The 18,455-nt window shown below is 39.6% G+C and overlaps 1 protein-coding gene across 3 annotated transcripts in view; it reads left to right on the forward strand.

Moving 5' to 3' along the window:
• The first annotated feature begins 1,133 nt into the window (after positions 1 to 1,133).
• Positions 1,134 to 18,455, forward strand: part of TMEM266 (transmembrane protein 266) — a 64,874-nt gene continuing 47,552 nt past the window's right edge. For 2 of the 3 annotated variants that reach the window (XM_086620207.1, XM_086620206.1), the window contains exons 1-3: positions 2,242 to 2,272; positions 4,527 to 4,715; positions 17,255 to 17,409. In XM_086620207.1, the coding sequence (XP_086476333.1) occupies positions 2,259 to 2,272; positions 4,527 to 4,715; positions 17,255 to 17,409 (358 nt within the window). In that variant the 5' untranslated portion in view covers positions 2,242 to 2,258. Of the gene's footprint in view, positions 1,151 to 2,241; positions 2,273 to 4,526; positions 4,716 to 17,254; positions 17,410 to 18,455 lie in introns of those variants that run through there. The other variant, XM_086620208.1, reaches the window with a different exon arrangement.

Raw genomic sequence — 18,455 nt, forward strand, 5'->3', positions numbered from 1 at the left:
GTGGCTTTTGAAAAACAAGAGACTGGGTCTATATTCTGGAGGAGCAAATATTTCATGTCGATGTCCTATATGAAAGAACTGCAGTGTTGCTGGCCCCACTGTTATGACTTAAGTTCCCTCAAAATCTTGAGATTAATCTAAAGAAATAAGAATTTTTTTAATTTATCTGTACGTTTTTTGTCGCTATTTTGTTTTTTAAACCCTCTTTGGGAGGGAGGTTATGAGTATTAGCACTGTGCTGTCTCCCAAATAAATGGTGAATTTTTTACTATGTTAAGAAATTCCTCTATCTACATCTGTCTGCCTATCCTCTGAGGCCAGTTTCCATCAGTTTTATTTGTGTATCCTAAATCAGCTACATCCCCATTTACCTTTTGTTCTCCAGGCCTGCAAATACAGGTGCAGCAGGATCCTGTTTCCTCAGTCTCACAAGACAGGTGCAGAGTGCCTCGTGCCTTCACTGTTTTCTCAGGCTGAGCACTCAGAGCAATTGGTTGAGGTAAAATTTTTTATTAGAAATTGTTTTTTTTTGAAAATGTTCTACAATGCCAACCCAAAACATGATGTTAGGGAGCTAACATTGCAAAACAAGGCTGATAGTTATGTTTTACTTTTGTTGTGCTGGTAGATGTAAGAATTGCTATTGTAAAGCTGTCATAGGTACAGATTCACCAAATCTCTTTACCGTTTGGTTTAAACGTGTAATTTTGGGCAAATGTTTTAGTGTTTTGCTGCCTTAGGGCTATAATAAATAAAATAATTCAAGGACTAGGAAGCCCAGGGAAGAGACTCCCATTGATATCAAATGGATGTTGAATTGAGTCTCTGCTCTGTCAGGGAAGGTTTACCTGAAAAAAGTTGGACTCTAACTTTAGAAGTATTGCAAGATTATAGATAAATGTGTGTGTTTTTCTAATATGTACATTTTTCTGTTTTAAAGTCAGTCATGTTTTTTTTTTCTTCTTCATATGAATAATTAAATTACTTTTGGCTGACTGACCTACCTGAGGAGGGTGATCACAGTGTAGGCCCTTTCTTTTTGCATACCCAGGCACATTAGCTGGAAAATCTGAGAATGCATTGACCGTTTTACGTTATTATGAGGTTACAAGACATGAAATAAAGCCTTGGAAATGGCTCTACAAAAGATGTAAGTTCAATTTTGTTATTTGGTATGAAGTGATTGTTAAGAGTCATGCTGTTGCTACCTTTATGTCTGTGGTATACTCGGCTGATACTAACAATTCAGCCTGTAAGTGACTCTAGTATAAAGTCATGATTTTTTTTTCGGTGTTATTGTCAGTACTACTCTAATTTGCCAATGACTGTTTAATTAAAATAAGAGTGTGTTTTTATTTTACTTTTTAAAATTATTTAGCATGAATCTTGACAGTAGCTTTACGAAGTCTCTCATGATACTTTTTTCTAAGAATTTTTGCTTCTTATATGGTATTCTCTAGTTTATATTTTTCCAGCTACCAAAACCTGTGTGTCAGTAGGTTTCATTCTCACAAGCTTGTCCTCTTGCATTCTGGTTGTCATACATTGCTCCAAGTCCAACACAAATGGAGCAAACGTCGTGCCTTTTCCAAATGTGTTAGTGGGTTTTGTTGATCAAAATACCGTCTTGATAACAGCCCATCTAGAATGTTTGACAACATGAATTAATTCTTGGAAGAGACTTTCTAAAGTAGTAAAGGGAGTCAGGAACACAGTTCAAATTAGAAAATGCAGAACAAACCCCCAAACTTTGTTGAAAAAGCTAATACTCATCTCTATAAAGTATATTAAATTGTTAAAAAAAATAATAATAAATCAGTTGGCTTCCAACAGAATTTGTGCTCCTGGAGCCAAGAGCTTTCTTTGGAAATCTGCTCCCCCCTCTGATCTTGGTTATCTTTGTCAACAATCTAGTGTTTTAAAACAAGACCTGTGTTCTTATGGAAGTTTATGTCTGCAGGTGTCCATGTGTATAAGTAAATGCACTGTACCTTTACAACTTCCATAATATGGAGGAATTAACCTTGAATAAAAGCACTTTGAAAAGGAATCATGGGGGAAATAAAATTGTTAGACAAAATCGTGACATGACAAGAAATGTCAAAGCAGCTCTTTGGAGTTCTTTCAACTATATTTTAGATAACTTTGTTTTGCTTCTCGCAGAGATCTGATCTTGGAAGGCTGGAACTTCTGTGCAGAGCAGCTGGAATTAGTTAAATACTAATTGAACCACTGCTGATTTGGTTGCATCCTCCAACATGACCAATCCTCAGTAAGTACCATGTGAGGGTAGTTATAACTTATTTTAAATAGAAGGGAACAGGTTGCTACCCGTAGAAGAATAATGCTGTGACATCAAGAGAGTTCTATCAGTGTTACTGGAAGGAAAAGTTTTTATTTTGAGAAGGAGTAGTGTGATTTGGTCAGTTGTCTGAAGAGTGGGAATTGACAGACAATACATGAATGCCATAAGTGTGTCTGATGTGTTACTAACAGCCAGTGGCTAAAAACTAGTATGTCCTATTATTTTCAGATCTGTTTGCCTTTTTTCTTTCCTGCCACCAAACCTGTCCTAAAGCTGTTTGCCAACAGTGGCCTGTTGGTTTGTTCGTTTTTCTTTTCAGTCAAATCAGACAATGTCTGTCATTTAGTCTATTGAAGAATACAGAAGGTAAATACTGTTGGGAGAGGGAAGGCTGCACCAACCCATTTCCTTTTTCCTTTATAATACTGGAAATTGGATCATTGTATGCTCTTTCATGCAAAACTGAACCAACTTGGACTTGTAAAGGTAAACGTCCACAGGATGGCACTAAAGGTGAAAATCAAAGACAGACATTTCTTGCTAAAATTAGCTTCTCCCTCTGGGCTTCTGATTTCAGATTGTGTACAGAGGAGAATACAGTTCTGTTGAAAATGAAAGAATCTCATTACTTTCTGTTATTAGTTAGACAATGAATAAAATAAAATAAGCCTTTAGGTTGTTCAGATAGTAGTGTCTTTCACCTCTACTTTCTGCCATAGTATGACACAGTAGCAGCCTTTCCCTGCCAAATATTTAAGATATAACAGCACTTTCTGATTTTAGAAATTACTTTCTTGTGTAATGCTGGCAGCCATTAGCTCATTTTAATTTAGGAATAATGTTTTCCATCCGAAAGGGTTAGTCTAATGGCAAGGCTCTGGCCAATACAATCTCTCTCCATCTCCTTCATGTAGAATTTTAGTTCCCTCACCCACATCCTTAGACTTACAAGATATATGACTTAAGAACTTTTTTAAATTATTCATTTTTTTTTCCTGGAAAAAAAATGAACTGTTATTCAGGTTGCTTGAATAGCTGGAAGATTCTAATGAGCTTCTTTAAAACAAAATCACCAATGCAACTTTTGCAGTCAAGTAACAGAGGGAAGTTGGGTCCTAAGCACTTTTTAACTATATCCCTAAGGAAAAAGAGTATCTTCACACCTGCTGTTGGAAACCTTTGACAAGTAATCTGAGATTTCTTCAGAAGTTAACAGGCTCTCCTGGATGAAAGCGAGAGAAGTTTATGCTTGCACCTACTCTGAAGCAAATGGAGCAAGCAGCTTCCACTGGGTACTGCAAGGGATCAATCCCTGCTGGGGCTTGACGTGCAAGCTCTCTCCTACAATGAAGTCATCCTTTACATGCGCTAGATAATATGCTAACTGACAAATTTTGAGTTTCTAGATAAGTGGTACTTTGTTATAAATGTGGAAGACATACATGTAGTCAGCCTCTGGTTTTACCAGCATGGAGTTCCCATTAATGTTAGTGGGGTGGTAGAAGAACACATATTCAGATTTAGAAGCTGTATATAAGGACAGTTGAGATAGTCTTTATAGAAGAGTCCATAATTCTTCTGAATCATTGTTCTCCTTTCAGAATTATTTTGAAATAACTTGTGACAGAATGACCCTTTCTAGTTGAATGAAACAAAGTCGCCACCCATCAAAACTATTTGAATATTGACCCACAGTGGAAGAGGGGTCAAACTGCATCCGTTAATTAACAGTTGACTTGTATATAATGATTAATGAGCTTAGCTATTCATTGCTCACTCATCTAACTTACAAAGCAGTGAGTTTTTAGTTGGCATAGGTAGACACCTCCTTTCTGTTTTGCACAAATATTTTGCTTTTGGGTTCATGCACTGTTTCCGTATTTATATGTTTGTTTGTAACATGTCCATTTGTATTTAGTGCTTTTGAAGCAGATTCAGCAGAGTGAAATGCTATTCTCCTTTGTCTCTGAGCTTTCTGTTGATTGTAGTGAGATCTACGAAAGACAAGTTTGGAGAGATTTGGTCTGTCCCCTCAATGAGGACATCTCCCTCAATGACCTTGCAAAGGCCTTTTAAGTTGCTGTCTTTTTAGGATTCTGTGAAGTTCTTGTCTCTAACTTATTGTTACTTGCTTGCTTGCTTATTTATTTATTTATTTATATTTGTTTATATGTGTGTGTAAGAGAGAGAGGGTTTCTTATTTTGCTTATTATATTTTCAGGCCTACAATAGAAGGCAGTGTTTCAGAAGTTGAGATAATTTCACAACAAGTGGAAGAAGAGACCAAAAGCATTGCTCCTGTACAGCTTGTTAATTTTGCTTATCGAGATCTACCTTTAGCTGCACTTGATCTGTCTGTGGCTGGGTCCCAGCTTTTGTCAAATTTGGATGAGGAGTACCAAAGAGAAGGGTAAGTACAAAGGGCAGAAATTTGTTTCTTAGTTTTAGGTTAAAAGAATTTCATGGCCTGTAAAAAAGAAAACCTTGAGCTGCAGAAGTTCAGCCAGTTGTCCTCAAACTCTTTTTAAAACCATTCTCACAGGATGGAAGTGACCTTCTCTAATATAACCAATCTGTGCTCGGTTGGGGCTCTTCATAGCTGCTATTTGACCACAGTCTGGAAGCCTTTTGTCAGGAAAAACTAGACCAAGCATCTAGCCTGTCAGACAAGCAGAATGACCTGGTGAAAGCTCTTTGTGAAAGCTGTCTCAGGAGGGTTTCAAGATAAGAGAGGTTTGGCTACTGTGATTCTTGTACACAGTTGTACATCTCCTGATACAGATAATGATGTAGTACTGCTGTTTCCTGGACAGACTGTGTACTTTTCACAGAATAATTTGGATTGTGTAGTTTGCTTATGTGGAAACGTTGTCTTTGATAATGTATAAGTGTATTGCTCCTGTTTTCATAGAACATCTATTCCGGTTTTATTGGAATGGAAGATCTTAATCAGTTCATGACGTTTTCCCAAATGTAAGCCAGTGTCAGATTATTTAGTATTGTCGTCCTACAGGACATTAGAAGGTGTCCTTATGCCTGGTTCAGTCTTGAGGTGGCTGTAGGTGGACTGCTATACTAAATTTTTTATGAAAGATTTGGGTGAACTGGAAAGAATCCAAAGAGAACGCAGTGAGAATGATTAGAAGCTCAGAAAACCTGCCATGGAGTACTGATTGAAATAACTGTTCGTGTTTCATGTGAAGAAGAAACTTTCAGGGGAGCTTATAAGAGACTTCACTGAGGAAGGGAGCAGGCTGTTATTGACCTCCATGATGTTTAGGACAAGAAGTAAAAAGCTTGAATTGCAGCAAAGAGGAGAATAATGAGGGTAGCAAAGTGCTGGGGCAAACTACTGGTGTGTATGGGGAGGAGGGGGAATAGAATTGCAATCACTCAATCTTTAAGAAGACGCATTTCTGAGGAATGGTACCACTATAGTTCAACATCCCTTGAGACAGGGATTAGGTGAGCGCTTGTGCCTAGCCCCTCTGATTCTGAGATTACTGTTCCACTGTGTGTTGCACTGAGCATATATACCTGGTGGTGTCAATAAGATCCATCTAAAAGCATTTCACAGTAAGTCGTATAGAGCTCTCATTGATGAAGATATCAGAAGGCTTCATATAAGCCTCCATTTATTAACAGCTGAATGTGTTTTAAACTGTGCTTAGGAATCAGCAGAGAGACCTGCTTGATCTCTGCTCAGCAGGTATTCTGTGTGGTAGTCAGGAAGCAATGCATGGGGAAGGCTCTTGCCTTTAATTTCTTTCCAAATTGGACTTTATGAGACATCTCCAGAAAGTTGTTACTCAAAACAAGGGGAAATACGTTTCAAGTAGGTTATGTAAGTATGGTACAACTGTGACATAAAATACCCTGCATAGCACAAGAGGCACTTGAAAATTAATTTGAGTATGCAGGTGTAACCCTCAGGCTATTTTGGTGCTGAGTAAATACCAGTTAAGTTCAAATAAGAATTTTCGTAGATTTTTATGATCTGAAACTCAATTCTTCACTGTGCCAAAGTGCACAGATCTCTCATTGTAACCATTTGAGCAGCTTTGCAGTCTTAAGCATGGAAATAGACTTGTCATTCTTTTCCTCAGCAGAGACCTCTTCCTTCACACAGACTTCTTTTGTGGCTTTATCAGTCTGAATGGAAATAAGCAGGTGCCATCCAGACCTCCCAGCTGTAGAGTGGATTCTCTGAAGAAAATTCAGAGCTTCAGTTTATTTGTCTCAATGCATTTTGTGTGAATGTGTTCAGCTGAGTCCCAGGACTGCATCTGCCTTGTGGGAATGGCAGCTTCTTCCTTTCAGAAGCACTGATCACAACTGATGCCCTGTGAAATTTAGGAGCAGAGCTGAGCTCAAGAAGCCCAGCAGAAAAAGTAAATACTGTCCCCATACTCCCTGATGGTCTGTTCTTATGATGTGGTGTAATTTCTTTCTCATGGCCTTGTTAGATGTGACTGGCTTCCACCTGAATAAGAAGGAGATAGGGTGGGTCTGATCAGTTTGGTACAGGAACTGATAAGCTGCGTCTCCCTTGTGTATGAAGAGGGTGATGTGGGAAGGGCAGCACAGGAGGTGGCAGAAAATGTCTAAGTCCCTGTAGTTTCTGCCAGCATCTATATTCGTAACTGTGAAGCTCTGTTACTCCAGTGCTTTCGTACAGGTTACAGGTGGAGATACCAGGCAAGTTGTAGTCCTAACTTCAAGGCTCTGCAGCAGGAAGGTCTGGCACATCTCTGTGCTTGGAAAATGCTGGGTTGTTGTTACAAGCTGCATCTGTCTGTGACCTTGTGGTTTTCAACATAATTGTCCACAATCCCTAGCTTCTGATGTGAGTTGTCACATTTTATCACTAATAAGTCTCTATCTCCTTGCACCAAGAGAGACATCAGACTACGGATGAATGAGTGAGCAATAAAGGAGTCTTCCTTTGGCTTGGTTGTGTGCACCCTGATGCTTTCTTGTAACTTTCCCATTTTAAGGCCAGAAGGTGCTCAGGTTCCAAGCACAAGAGCGAATTTAACCTTGTTGCTAACTAGGGGAGCTTGTTGTGACTAGGGGAGTTGAGAGAATGATTCTCTCAATCAACCTGATGTTAATAGGCATCCAGGAATAGGTGGGTCATAGCTCAGCATGGAAACTCTGAGATGTCATCAGACTAGCTACCCCTCCCACAAGAAATGAAAAAAAGAAAAGGAAAAGCAAAAAGAAAGGAAAATTATGATCTGTCTTTTGTTAGACAGACCTTATGTAAACTGGCATTCCCGTGGCTTTAAAGATATTGGAATAAAAAAATCTTACTGTGTTCAGTTTGGTGAGTCTTTGCTCTATCATATCAAATGCTCAGGGCAGTCAGTTCCCATCTGTCAGTCTTGTTGAAGGAATTTTGTGGACAGTTTGAGCTGGTTTTGTCAGAAATTTAGTTTATAGTGCTGATCCCTGCGCTAAGTAGCGAAGAAAGGACTGCAGATTAGATGTCGTGTTAAGCCTGTCCCTGAAGTACACCTGTAAGTGGTGGAAGGGTAATCAGGCAAGAAAAACCTTTCCCTTCTGCAAGAAACCCTCAAACAAAACACAGAATGCGTTGTTTTCTAATGCGGGTTGAGCAATACTTCTTTCCGCTCTGTAGACTTCTCAAATAGGGAAAGTACAAAGATTTACATGACGGAAGCTGGTTAAGTTGGATGGAATCTGTATTGCAAATATTCTCAGTCATTATAAATCATGTGGGTGGGCTGGCGTCACCTTCTTTGCCCTGAAGAAGAGTAACGTGCCTGTGGCCTCTGTGTGTGGGATAGGAAGGGATTCTTGCATCTGGCTTGCTTCCTAGCTGCAGTGAGTTTGACGTGCCTGGTGTTAATAGAGCTGTAGGTCTCACTCTTCAGAAAAGGGAAATTTTCTGATAAGCCAATCATATGTAACTGAAACATTTTGAGTTATGTGACTATAGTAATTCCTGTTTATAAAGGTATATCTCTTCCACCCTTTGTAGCACTGTGAAGAAATAGTATCTTGGCTCTCCGAACTAGTGTGTGATGTGCATTACTTACTAGTCCCACTGATCTGCCCTGCAGTTAACTTGTTAGTATCATCCTCAGATATCGCTGCTGTGCACTGAGCTCCATGTTTAAACATTGCAGAAATGATCAAGGCATAGTATAGAGACATGTATATGAGAAATAAAAAATGTACATTGAATGCTGAGGAAAACGTGGTTTACACTTCTAACATTTCTGTGACAGGTGATACTCGCGTGAAAAAGCAGCAGCAGCAAAGTTGCCCATTTTTGTGTCTGTGAATTTATTGGAGAGGCTGTGTCTGCACTGAACTCCATTTTCACGAAAAGAACATGTAAACATGTCCAAGGAGACTAATCACCTAGAAAGCTAAGGAGATTTTTAAATCATAGAATCATAGAATGGTTAGGGCTGGAAGGGACCTTCAAAGGTCATCTAGTCCAACCCCCCTGCAAGGAACAGGGACATCTCCAACTAGATCAGGTTGCTCAGGGCCTCGTCCAACCTGGCCTTGAACGTTTCCAGGGATGGAGCATCCACCACCTCTCTGGGCAACCTGTTCCAGTGTTCTACAACTCTCATGGTAAAAAAATTTTTCCTAATATCCAACCTGAATCTACCTCCCTCTATTTTAAAACCATTACCCCTTGTCCTATCACAACTGGCCCTCCTGAACAGCCTCTCCCCATCTTTCTTGTAGGCCCCCTTGAGGTACTGGAAGACCGCTATAAGGTCACCCTGGAGCCTCCTCTTCTCCAGGCTGAACAGCCCCAACTCTTTCAGCCTGTCCTCATAGGAAAGGTGCTCCAGCCCTCTTATCATCTTCGTGGCCCTCCTCTGGACCCTCTCCAACTGGTCCATGTCCTTCTTATGCTGGGGACTCCAGAACTGGACGCAATACTCCAAGTGAGGTCTCACGAGGGCAGAGTAGAGGGGGAGAATCACCTCCCTCGACCTGCTGGCCACGCTCCTCTTGATGCAGCCCAGGATGCGGTTGGCCTTCTGGGCCGCAAGAGCACATTGCCGGCTCATATTGAGCTTCTCGTCCACCAGTACTCCCAAGTCCTTCTCCTCAGGGCCGCTCTCAATCCATTCACCACCCAGTCTGTATTTGTGCCTGGGATTGCCACGACCCAGATGTAGGACCTTGCACTTGGCCTGGTTAAACTTCATAAGGTTGACACGGGCCCACCTCTCCAGCCTGTCGAGGTCCCTCTGGATGGCATCTCTCCCTTCCAGCGTGTTGACGGCACTACACAGCTTGGTGTTATTGGCGAACTTGCTGAGGGTGCACTCCATGCCACTGTCCACGTCACCGACAAAGATGATGAAGAGGGCCGGGCCCAACACGGACCCCTGAGGGACGCCACTCGTGACCGGTCTCCACTTGGACATCGAGCCATTGACCACTACTCTCTGAGTGCGGCCATTGAGCCAATTCCTTATCCACTGAGTGGTCCATCCATCAAACCCATGCCTCTCTAGTTTAGAGAGAAGAATGTCGTGCGGGACAGTGTCAAAAGCTTTGCACAAGTCCAGGTAGATGATATCCGTTGGTTGACCCTTGTCCACCGATGCTGTCACCCCATCATAAAAGGCCACCAAGTTGGTCAGGCACGATCTGCCTTTGGTGAAGCCATGTTGGCTGGCACCCACCACCTCCTTGCTCTCCATGTGCCTTAGCATGGTTCCCTGGAGAATCTGCTCCATGACCCTGCCAGGCACAGAGGTGAGGCTGACTGGCCTGTAGTTGCCCGGGTCCTCCTTGCTCCCCTTTTTAAAAATGGGGGTTATGTTCCCTCTCTTCCAGTCATCGGGGACCTCGCCAGACCACCACGACTTCTCAAATACAATGGCCAGTGGCTTGGCAACTTCATCCGCCAGTTCCTTCAGGACCCGCGGATGGATCTCATCAGGTTAACATTAGCTTTAAGTGCTACTCTTAATGTCTTTTCTTCCAATCAAGTATTCTGCTTTCCAGAAATTACTTTTTCTTTTCTATTTTTGCATCAATGACCAAGAAAAATGATGGGGAATAGTTGGAAAATTGACAACATGCAGAAAGGGATACATGTTTGCTAAAGACAAGCAGGGATAGGAAAAAGCTCTCCTTTCTGTATTTTCCTTAAGTTCCAATTAGGAGGTATCATTCCTAATAAATTATAAAAGAGTTGCACAACAGGCTGTATTTTGGTTTTGTGAGTATGCAGTTAGGCAGTGAGCCTGTCTTTCAAGAAAAGATTTGTGTTTAATGAGGATGGGAAGCAAGGGGAGAGAGATGCACCAGCTTCAAATTATTTGTGGTATTTGTTTTAGATTGCAGCTCTTAAATTTTTGTATGTTAAACAAATTTGAAACATGAAGGTGCTTTCATATACTGTGTTTTACATCAATAGCTGTAAAGTTTGGGAGTTTGTACAGTTAACGTGACTGACTTGACATTAGCTGTAAATAGTCATGCCATTGAAATTTAATAATTTATGATCATCTCTTCATAGCCTTAGGTTTGTTTGGTCTCAGCTAGAAAGTGCATGAAACTGTAGGAATATCTGAAAAAAAGAAAGCTGTAGGAAGGGATAGAGAGAGAGAAAAAAAAGGAAGGAAAACCAAAACTGAACAGGGAAGAGAGATGTACAGAGATTCAGAAGTTAAGACAGGAAAGAGTCTTGTGAGCTTTTAATTTTAAATTGATTGCAGACCTTCTCTCATGAGTGTATTCACCCACCCTGGGAGAAAAGGATGTCTGTTCCTTCAGTCTATCTTTTGTAATTGCACCAAGTGGATGCGGTTATTTCTGATTTTCATATTCATCTTTCATATTTTAATGTCTTTGAGGTATTTTACCTGTGTTTTCTACAAAGCTTAAAGGTGCTTTAACTAAAAGAACTCAAATGGACCAAGTTCTCATATTTCTCTTGTTTTCTGCTTTTCTTGTCTTTATCTGGCAGCATAATTAAAAACCACTTTCTTTTCTGAAGAGTTCTGGGCACCTCATGCAGATCCTGGAGCACATCGTATTGATACATGGTGAATAATGAGGTCCAAGCTTGAGATAAAGTGCAAAGGTTTTGGAGGACAGAACTATTTCATGTAGTGAGCAAGCTCCTTGTATTTACAAAAGTGACTTTATTTTTAGGTGCCAGCCACAGCCTGAATCCAGAAAGATGGTGCAAAATCTTAACAGCAAAATTCAGTGAATGAGACTGTAGTGCTGATTTGTTCTTTGTGCAGTACTATATCACTGCTACTCTCTGTGCTCTGGTCCAAAGCTAAGACCTGCACTGCAGCAGAAAATGAGCATTCAGCACAACAGAACTGGTGAGGTGACCAGCTCTTCAATAGAGAATACATGAAATTTTGGGCTACATCACAGGGATGTTCAGTGATTTAGAAACTTATTTTTCTGTACAGATCCTTTTAAGTGTTTATGTTTGTAAATGTTGTTTTCCGGAATAGCTCGTAACTGTTTATCATAGTACCTAAATCCTGTGTCCCTGTAATGTCTTTTATCAGTAGCACCAATTGGTAGAGGGAGTGCTACTATAAGTAAAAAAAGAATTCATTTTCTAGCTCAGTGATTTTCAGACTTCTTTGATTTGTAGATCTTTCTGTATTTTTCCAACAGAACTTGCTTTTCCTAGGTGCTTTTTGTGAGTACAAGTGTAGTAGATGTAGCCCACAGATCATTGTTTGCAAAGCTTGTTATTGGAGAGTGGAAGTGACATCAGTCTAATTTACCTGGCTTAACACTGGAACTAATTGTCTGTCCTGGAGACAATTGGAGAAGGTATGTCTTGGTGGAAAAATTGAAAATAGATCAGCAGTAGGACAAAGGAGAAACGTGGAAAAGAAGAATGTTGATCAGGAAGGAGAGCCCATGAAAAGGTCAGCTAAATGCTGAACAGCAGTCTAAAATCAAATCAGATGTTAGGATTCATTAGGAAAGAAGTAGAGAATAAAAGAGAGGCCATTGTTTTGCCTCTCTGCCTATGCAAGCTTTGCCCACGTCTTGAACACGGGTAGTTCTGGTCCCTGTCAACGATACGGTAGATACAAAAGAACTGGAAAAGATTCAAAGGAAAACAGTGGTTAAAGATGTGATGCGACTTCCATTGGGGATTATTGCGTAAACTGGGACTCTTCCAATCTGGAAAAGAGAAGGCTGATGGGAGCTTTGATTGAGATTACAAGATCCGTGCCAATACAGGCGCTGGGGTGTGTTAATAGATTAATGCCCAGTTCAAAACAAACAGGAAAAGGTTTCTCTCTGCATGGAGGGCAGTAGAGATGTGGAACTTCTTTCTAAAGAATGTGTGGCCACCAATAGCTTATCTAGCCTTAACGGGAGGTTGGGCAAGTTTGTAGAAGAGAAATACGTTGAAGGTTGCTAAGTAGAATCCGAGAAACCACATCTGTCTCAGGAAGTCACCAAGTTGAAAATCGTTAGATACTGTGAGAGTTTTAACGGGAAGTAGTAAATGTTTGCCATGCTCTTACTCATCTTGAGGCATCTGCTCATGGCCACAGTTGGAGACAGGACACCAAGCCTCTGTTCTGACCTAGTGTGGCTGTTCTCATGTTTTGTAAAGGCTGGTTTTGAGCATGATGTTAATATTTCGCTAAAGACCTTAGCATAGAAGGGAAAAGTCTAATAAGCAATTTTCTAATGAGAGGACTAATATACCAGGTAATCACAGGATGTCTGTGAGCGAACAGGGTGATATACACCTATAAAGAAGGCACAAATGATCCTAGAAAGCATAAAGTACTTCAGATAGAGCTGGGAAGCATTAATGTAATTAAACCTATTCCAAAATATTATGTACTGCTCTGGTTGTCTGTGTTCACATGCAGAAGAGACTACTAGGACAGTTATAGAAACGTGAGTGTCTGTTTTCCAAAAGGCATGGGCCTTAATTAAATTAAATGAGGGGATGCTGTTGCTGTGTATAAATGCATCATGGAAAAAAATGCCAGCACGGGAAAAGACCTAATCAAGCTAGAGAACAATACTGGCACAAGAGCAAATATGTATAAACTGGCCGTGTGTGAGTTTAGGCAGAAATCTGGGATTTTTCTTGCCATTTGAGCAACAGTTTTGCAGCCATCCTCCAAGAAATGTAATGGCGTTACAAACAGTGAAACTTTTAGGGAAAAAAGGAGTGAGGGTACTCTTAATAGTTAAACTTCTGTAGTTAAACTAAGCTTGTAGAAGCAGTCCTGCAAATGGGTGCAGAGCTCTGTGTGTTCTTCGGAGTTGCTCAAGGCCTCCAGCTGCTACCTGTAGCCTGCTGTGAGGCTCTGCTGTCTGTTTCATCTCAGCCAGATTTTTTGTTGTCACTTAGCCTTTTTGTGTTCCTGTCACTTCCTGACCATGGCCTTTCTGTTCCTTCAGATAGTGATTTGGATCTCATCCATCCTTCTGTTTTCTGATCATAGCCATCTTGTGAAATGCAAACACCTGCTGTTTAGTCAAACAAAACAAAAAAAAAAAAAGGCAAGGTAAGGTTTAATGCAGATTTTGGGGTATTTGTTTACAAGACCAGAAAATAGAAACAGTGACAGCTGTTAACAGCTTGAACAAATTGTTAGTAGTGGTTCCTGACCAAATAAATATGTTAAACCTTTCCCAGTTTTGCCTTATGTTCTTTTTTCCAGGCTGTTTATTAATAAAACTAGCAGTGATGATGACAGATTGGTTTTCCACAAAGCCATGTGTGGAAAATATCTTTTAAAAGGAGTATGCCTGGTAAAATTCCACTAAATATATTTAAGGAACCTGTTTGAAGTCACGCAGTAAAGTTGTATTCTAAGTCGTATTTTACTAGTAAACTATATAGTGCATGGCATCCACAGACAACACGGTCAGGACACCAAATGAAGTTATACTTCTTCTCTGAACAAAATAGGACACCTTTTTTTTTCCTCTTTTTTTTTTTTTGTCTGGAGTGAGGGATAAAGGTGTTTTACTCGCATGTGGTTAGTATGTAATCTCTTCCTAAATTTATGAGCTGTATAAGTTAACTTTTTTTTTTTGAAAGGTCTGTGTAGCTGAGTTTCTAATCTGAGCTTTAAACTTAGTGTAGCTTTGCAGTATTGCATGGGAATCTGGCCAGGATTTGGAAGGTAAGTTAAAACCCACGCTAATTCCGGTAGGGATTTGCTTTTCTCAAATACCAGATTTATCATCTGTTAAATGGACATCGCTGTCAGCAGGAAGAGAATACTACTCTACTAAGGCAGGTTACAGGGTTGAAGAAGATGAGATTTGTGTACTAGGAGCCAGTGTGGTTAGCATGTCAATAGTTTTATCTAAAATATATTTCTAGTTGGATTATAATTGCTTTTAGTATTTATGTCCATCCTTACAAGAGGTAATAAGTTAAAAAAACCAAACCTCAAAATCAAAAAACGACAACCCAAGGCAACATCAGGACTCTACTGTACAGGAGTGTGGAAGTAGCAGGGAAACAGCTGGCTAAGCAGCACCCAGGAAGGAAACCATCCAGTGCTCCTTTTAGAGCACCATGTGATTGTTAATGTCAGTGGATTCAGTGGACTTGGAAGAGGTCTGCTAGGCAGTGATGTGAAAACACCAATCACTGTTCATTCACAGAGCAAGTGTTGAACAAATGCACCTTGATGTAATAAGATATGAAGCTGGAGGTGTTTTTTCAGTGCTTAAATTTTAAACACTGTTATGTCTTTGAAATCAGTTTATATATTGTATGAGTGATGTATAGGTGTAAACATGCAGATGATCTGCACTTGACCTCTAAAGTCGATTGCTTTTCCAGTTGTAAACTGATAGTTTTGTTCAGAAGCTTTTTGGAATTAGTACTGCACAGACAGAGTAACTCCATGTTCTTTAGCATTCTGTAAGTAATGATTAGCTTGATTGATGGTTATCATGGCTATATGTAATGTGTGCTGAGTATCACGGTTAATTTATTCTTACTGGTACATTGGGTATAATTGAAATCTCAACTGCACAGAGGTTTTAAAGGAATGTACTTAGGCCCTCTACTGACTCTTCTGAGAATAGGAAAGAGGAAAAATTACCCTGCAGTATTAAAATGCTGGGAAAACGGGTCTTTTTGGGAAAAGGAAGATAAATGTGGGAAGAGAATAGAACTAACAACTGTTCTATTTAAACAGGGGCATTCCCTAGCATTATCTTTAGAAAGATCTAAAAAAATCCACTAAACCTCAAAATAACGGTTGCAGTAAAGACAAGTTATCCTGTTTTGAGATTGTATAAAATAAAATCTATTAAAAGATTAAGTTTGCAAAAGAGCTCTATTCCAATGCCTTTTTTTTTCCCTTACCTATTTAAAATCTAGTTCCTTCTGTATTCAGACTAGAACCATAACAACTTTAAACTAAGGGCACGTTCCTGATAGTAACACTTGTCAGATCTTTGAAGTTTTAAGAGTCAGGTGAGGAGGTATTTTTCAGTCAGGTAATCAGGCAATCTTGAGTACAAGTATTTAGTTGATACGCTGAATTCTGAGAAGCTGCTTCAAAGTGTCGTGTCTCTGAGCACTGCTTAGCATCACTTTCTCAAGTGTGGGTTTGTCAGGGAATGTTTTGCCATGTTTTTCCAAGTGTTTGATTATAACACAAGTTACTGAATTTAGAGCTATTTATTTGGAATTGATCAGTATCGTCATATCTTCTCGTATACCATTGATGTCTGTGTAGTGATATTTTGGTTCAGACAGTGTAGTTACTGCACCACACTTCTGTATGCTTGCAGCTTCTTAAACCCAAGTTAATAAATCATGTCAGCTCTTTATTAGCTAATGTGTATTTACAGTGGTTTGGATATGAAGTGTCAGGCAAACATTAGAACTTTCAGAGGTGGGCCAGTACAAGAACACTACAAAACACTGAGGAGAAATGAGGCAACAATGTCAAAGTGAAACTATGGGAAGGGGAGGTTAGGAGAAAAAAAAAATCAGGATGGGCTTTCTGCTTCTGAAGTCTGTGCTGCTGTTATTCCAAATATTTTCAAAAGAAAAAACAATATTTTTTTTTAAAACAACTCATTTGAAAACGTGTATCTGCATTAGCACAATACTAGTGCAACATTTACTGATTCATCAACTTCCTTCCAGAGTTCTGGTTCTTACAGCCTCCTCACAGCTTCCTTCATCATCTTGCCTAAACCTTCTTTTTCCTCCAAAACAAGATGAGCTTATCTAAACTAGATTTGGGAGCAGTTCCTGGTGTATGCTGTCTTCAAAACTGTGCTACCCCAAACTCTGGGAAAGTCCTTTTTGACCTGGTCCACAAACAGGTTGGTGATAGTTAGACAAAAAGAGTCAAGCTAGACAGCCTTGGCTAGCTGCTTGACACTTTGCCAGGCTGTGTGTACTTGCTAGTATAGGTGTAGCAGTGGAGTCACTGAGCTTATTCCTCAGTGTTTTCCAGATTCCTGTTGCTCTTTTGTCTCATACTAGAACAGAGATAAAGGTACATGAACATAAAATTCAACAGCAGAGAAAGTCTTAAAAAATGTCTTTAGCTTCTCACCTACTAGCAGAGTTCTGCTATTTGTACTCACAGATAAGTGAATGCAGCATCTATGTCAAAAAAAAATATTAAGACAGGAAGAAAGTAGAAAAGTATGTGGGATAATTCAGGTTCGCTACTCAGTGCATGGGAAGGCATGTGAACACCGGGACTCTCCAGAGGGTTAGAGACACACACGAGATGCCCAGGGTGAAGTTTTTTGTGAAGTGTTTTTCTTGCTAAAGAAACCAAAAGTTTTGTAAAGTCTTTGTACGTTATTGCTGAGTGTATCCGTAACAGCAGAACTTGTCATTTTGAGTTCACTACTCTTTAGCTCTCTTCGGTTTTCACTACTACTTCTTTTCTTTTCTTGTTTTTCCTCTTAATTTTATTTCCTTAGATCTAACTGGCTAAAACCATGCTGTGGGAGACGAGCAGCTGTGTGGCAGGTATTTTTGCTCAGTGCAAGTCTCAACAGTTTCCTGGTAGCCTGTGTAGTATTGGTGGTGATTCTTCTGACTCTGGAACTCCTAATAGATATAAAGCTTCTCCAGTGTGAGTAGGAGGATTATTATTTTTTTTTTTTCATTTTGATGAAATAAAGGCTTAACTTGCTGGGAGGTTTTTGAAGGGGGGAGGATGGTGGGGATTTTTTTTTTCCTACCATTTAAATGATTACTAGGCTAGGTAAGAAATGTGTTTTTGTGGAATCCTGGTATAGTGAAGTCAGTCTCTTCCTTTTTTTCCAACCAAATTCAGTATAGGATAAATTTTCGAAGGATACAAGCGGAGTGTACATGCAGAGATCCCCATGTATTGTCATTAGTGCTTGAAAAGGTCCGTCCTTTACAGACGCACTCTGTATATGCAGAAGAAAGATCATTTGTTCATCATTAATCTCTGATACTTTTCATATGTATATGGATAGACAGAAGTGATGAACTTGCGAGGGTATTTGGTTCAAACTTTATCATTGATTTACTTCTACTGAGGTGGATAGGAATTGAAATTATGGATTTCTATCTTGTAACGCACTGAAATGATAGAGATTTTCATTCTACTCTGCTACATCACTGGTAGTCAAACAATAGCTTAAACAGAATTTTGCTTGATCTGAATTCACTCTACGCAGGTTCCACAATGGAAATTTTAATGCTGCTGTTTTGCTTCCCAATTAATTTTTTTTTCTATTGCTCTTTTTCTCCATTTCCTTTTTGTTTTTGTTTTTTGCTTATATGATGCAAACCTGACATGAACACGTTTTTCCCTATGCTAAATGTTGAAGAACAGCCTCTAGCATCTCCATAGATTCTCAGATATGTTGAAATGTCAGTGATGGGTTCAGACAATCCCATAAATGCAAGAATGTATAGCATGAAAGAGTCATGGTCTGGAGTCTTCTATGGCAACTTAAAACTGAGCAAACAAACTTCTGTTCTGTTAAAGTCCTTTTACTTTAGTGATTTATCAATTGATACTAGTGGAGTTAGATTTCACTGTAAAGATTTAGGTATTGCAATTGTATTAAGATTACTTTAGGGGACTTTATTGATAATTGCAGCCATTTTATAAACCCTATAAGATGAATAAATGACTAATCT

The sequence above is a fragment of the Tauraco erythrolophus genome, chromosome 14, assembly GCF_009769465.1.
Source record: "Tauraco erythrolophus isolate bTauEry1 chromosome 14, bTauEry1.pri, whole genome shotgun sequence".
Lineage (NCBI taxonomy): Eukaryota > Metazoa > Chordata > Aves > Musophagiformes > Musophagidae > Tauraco > Tauraco erythrolophus.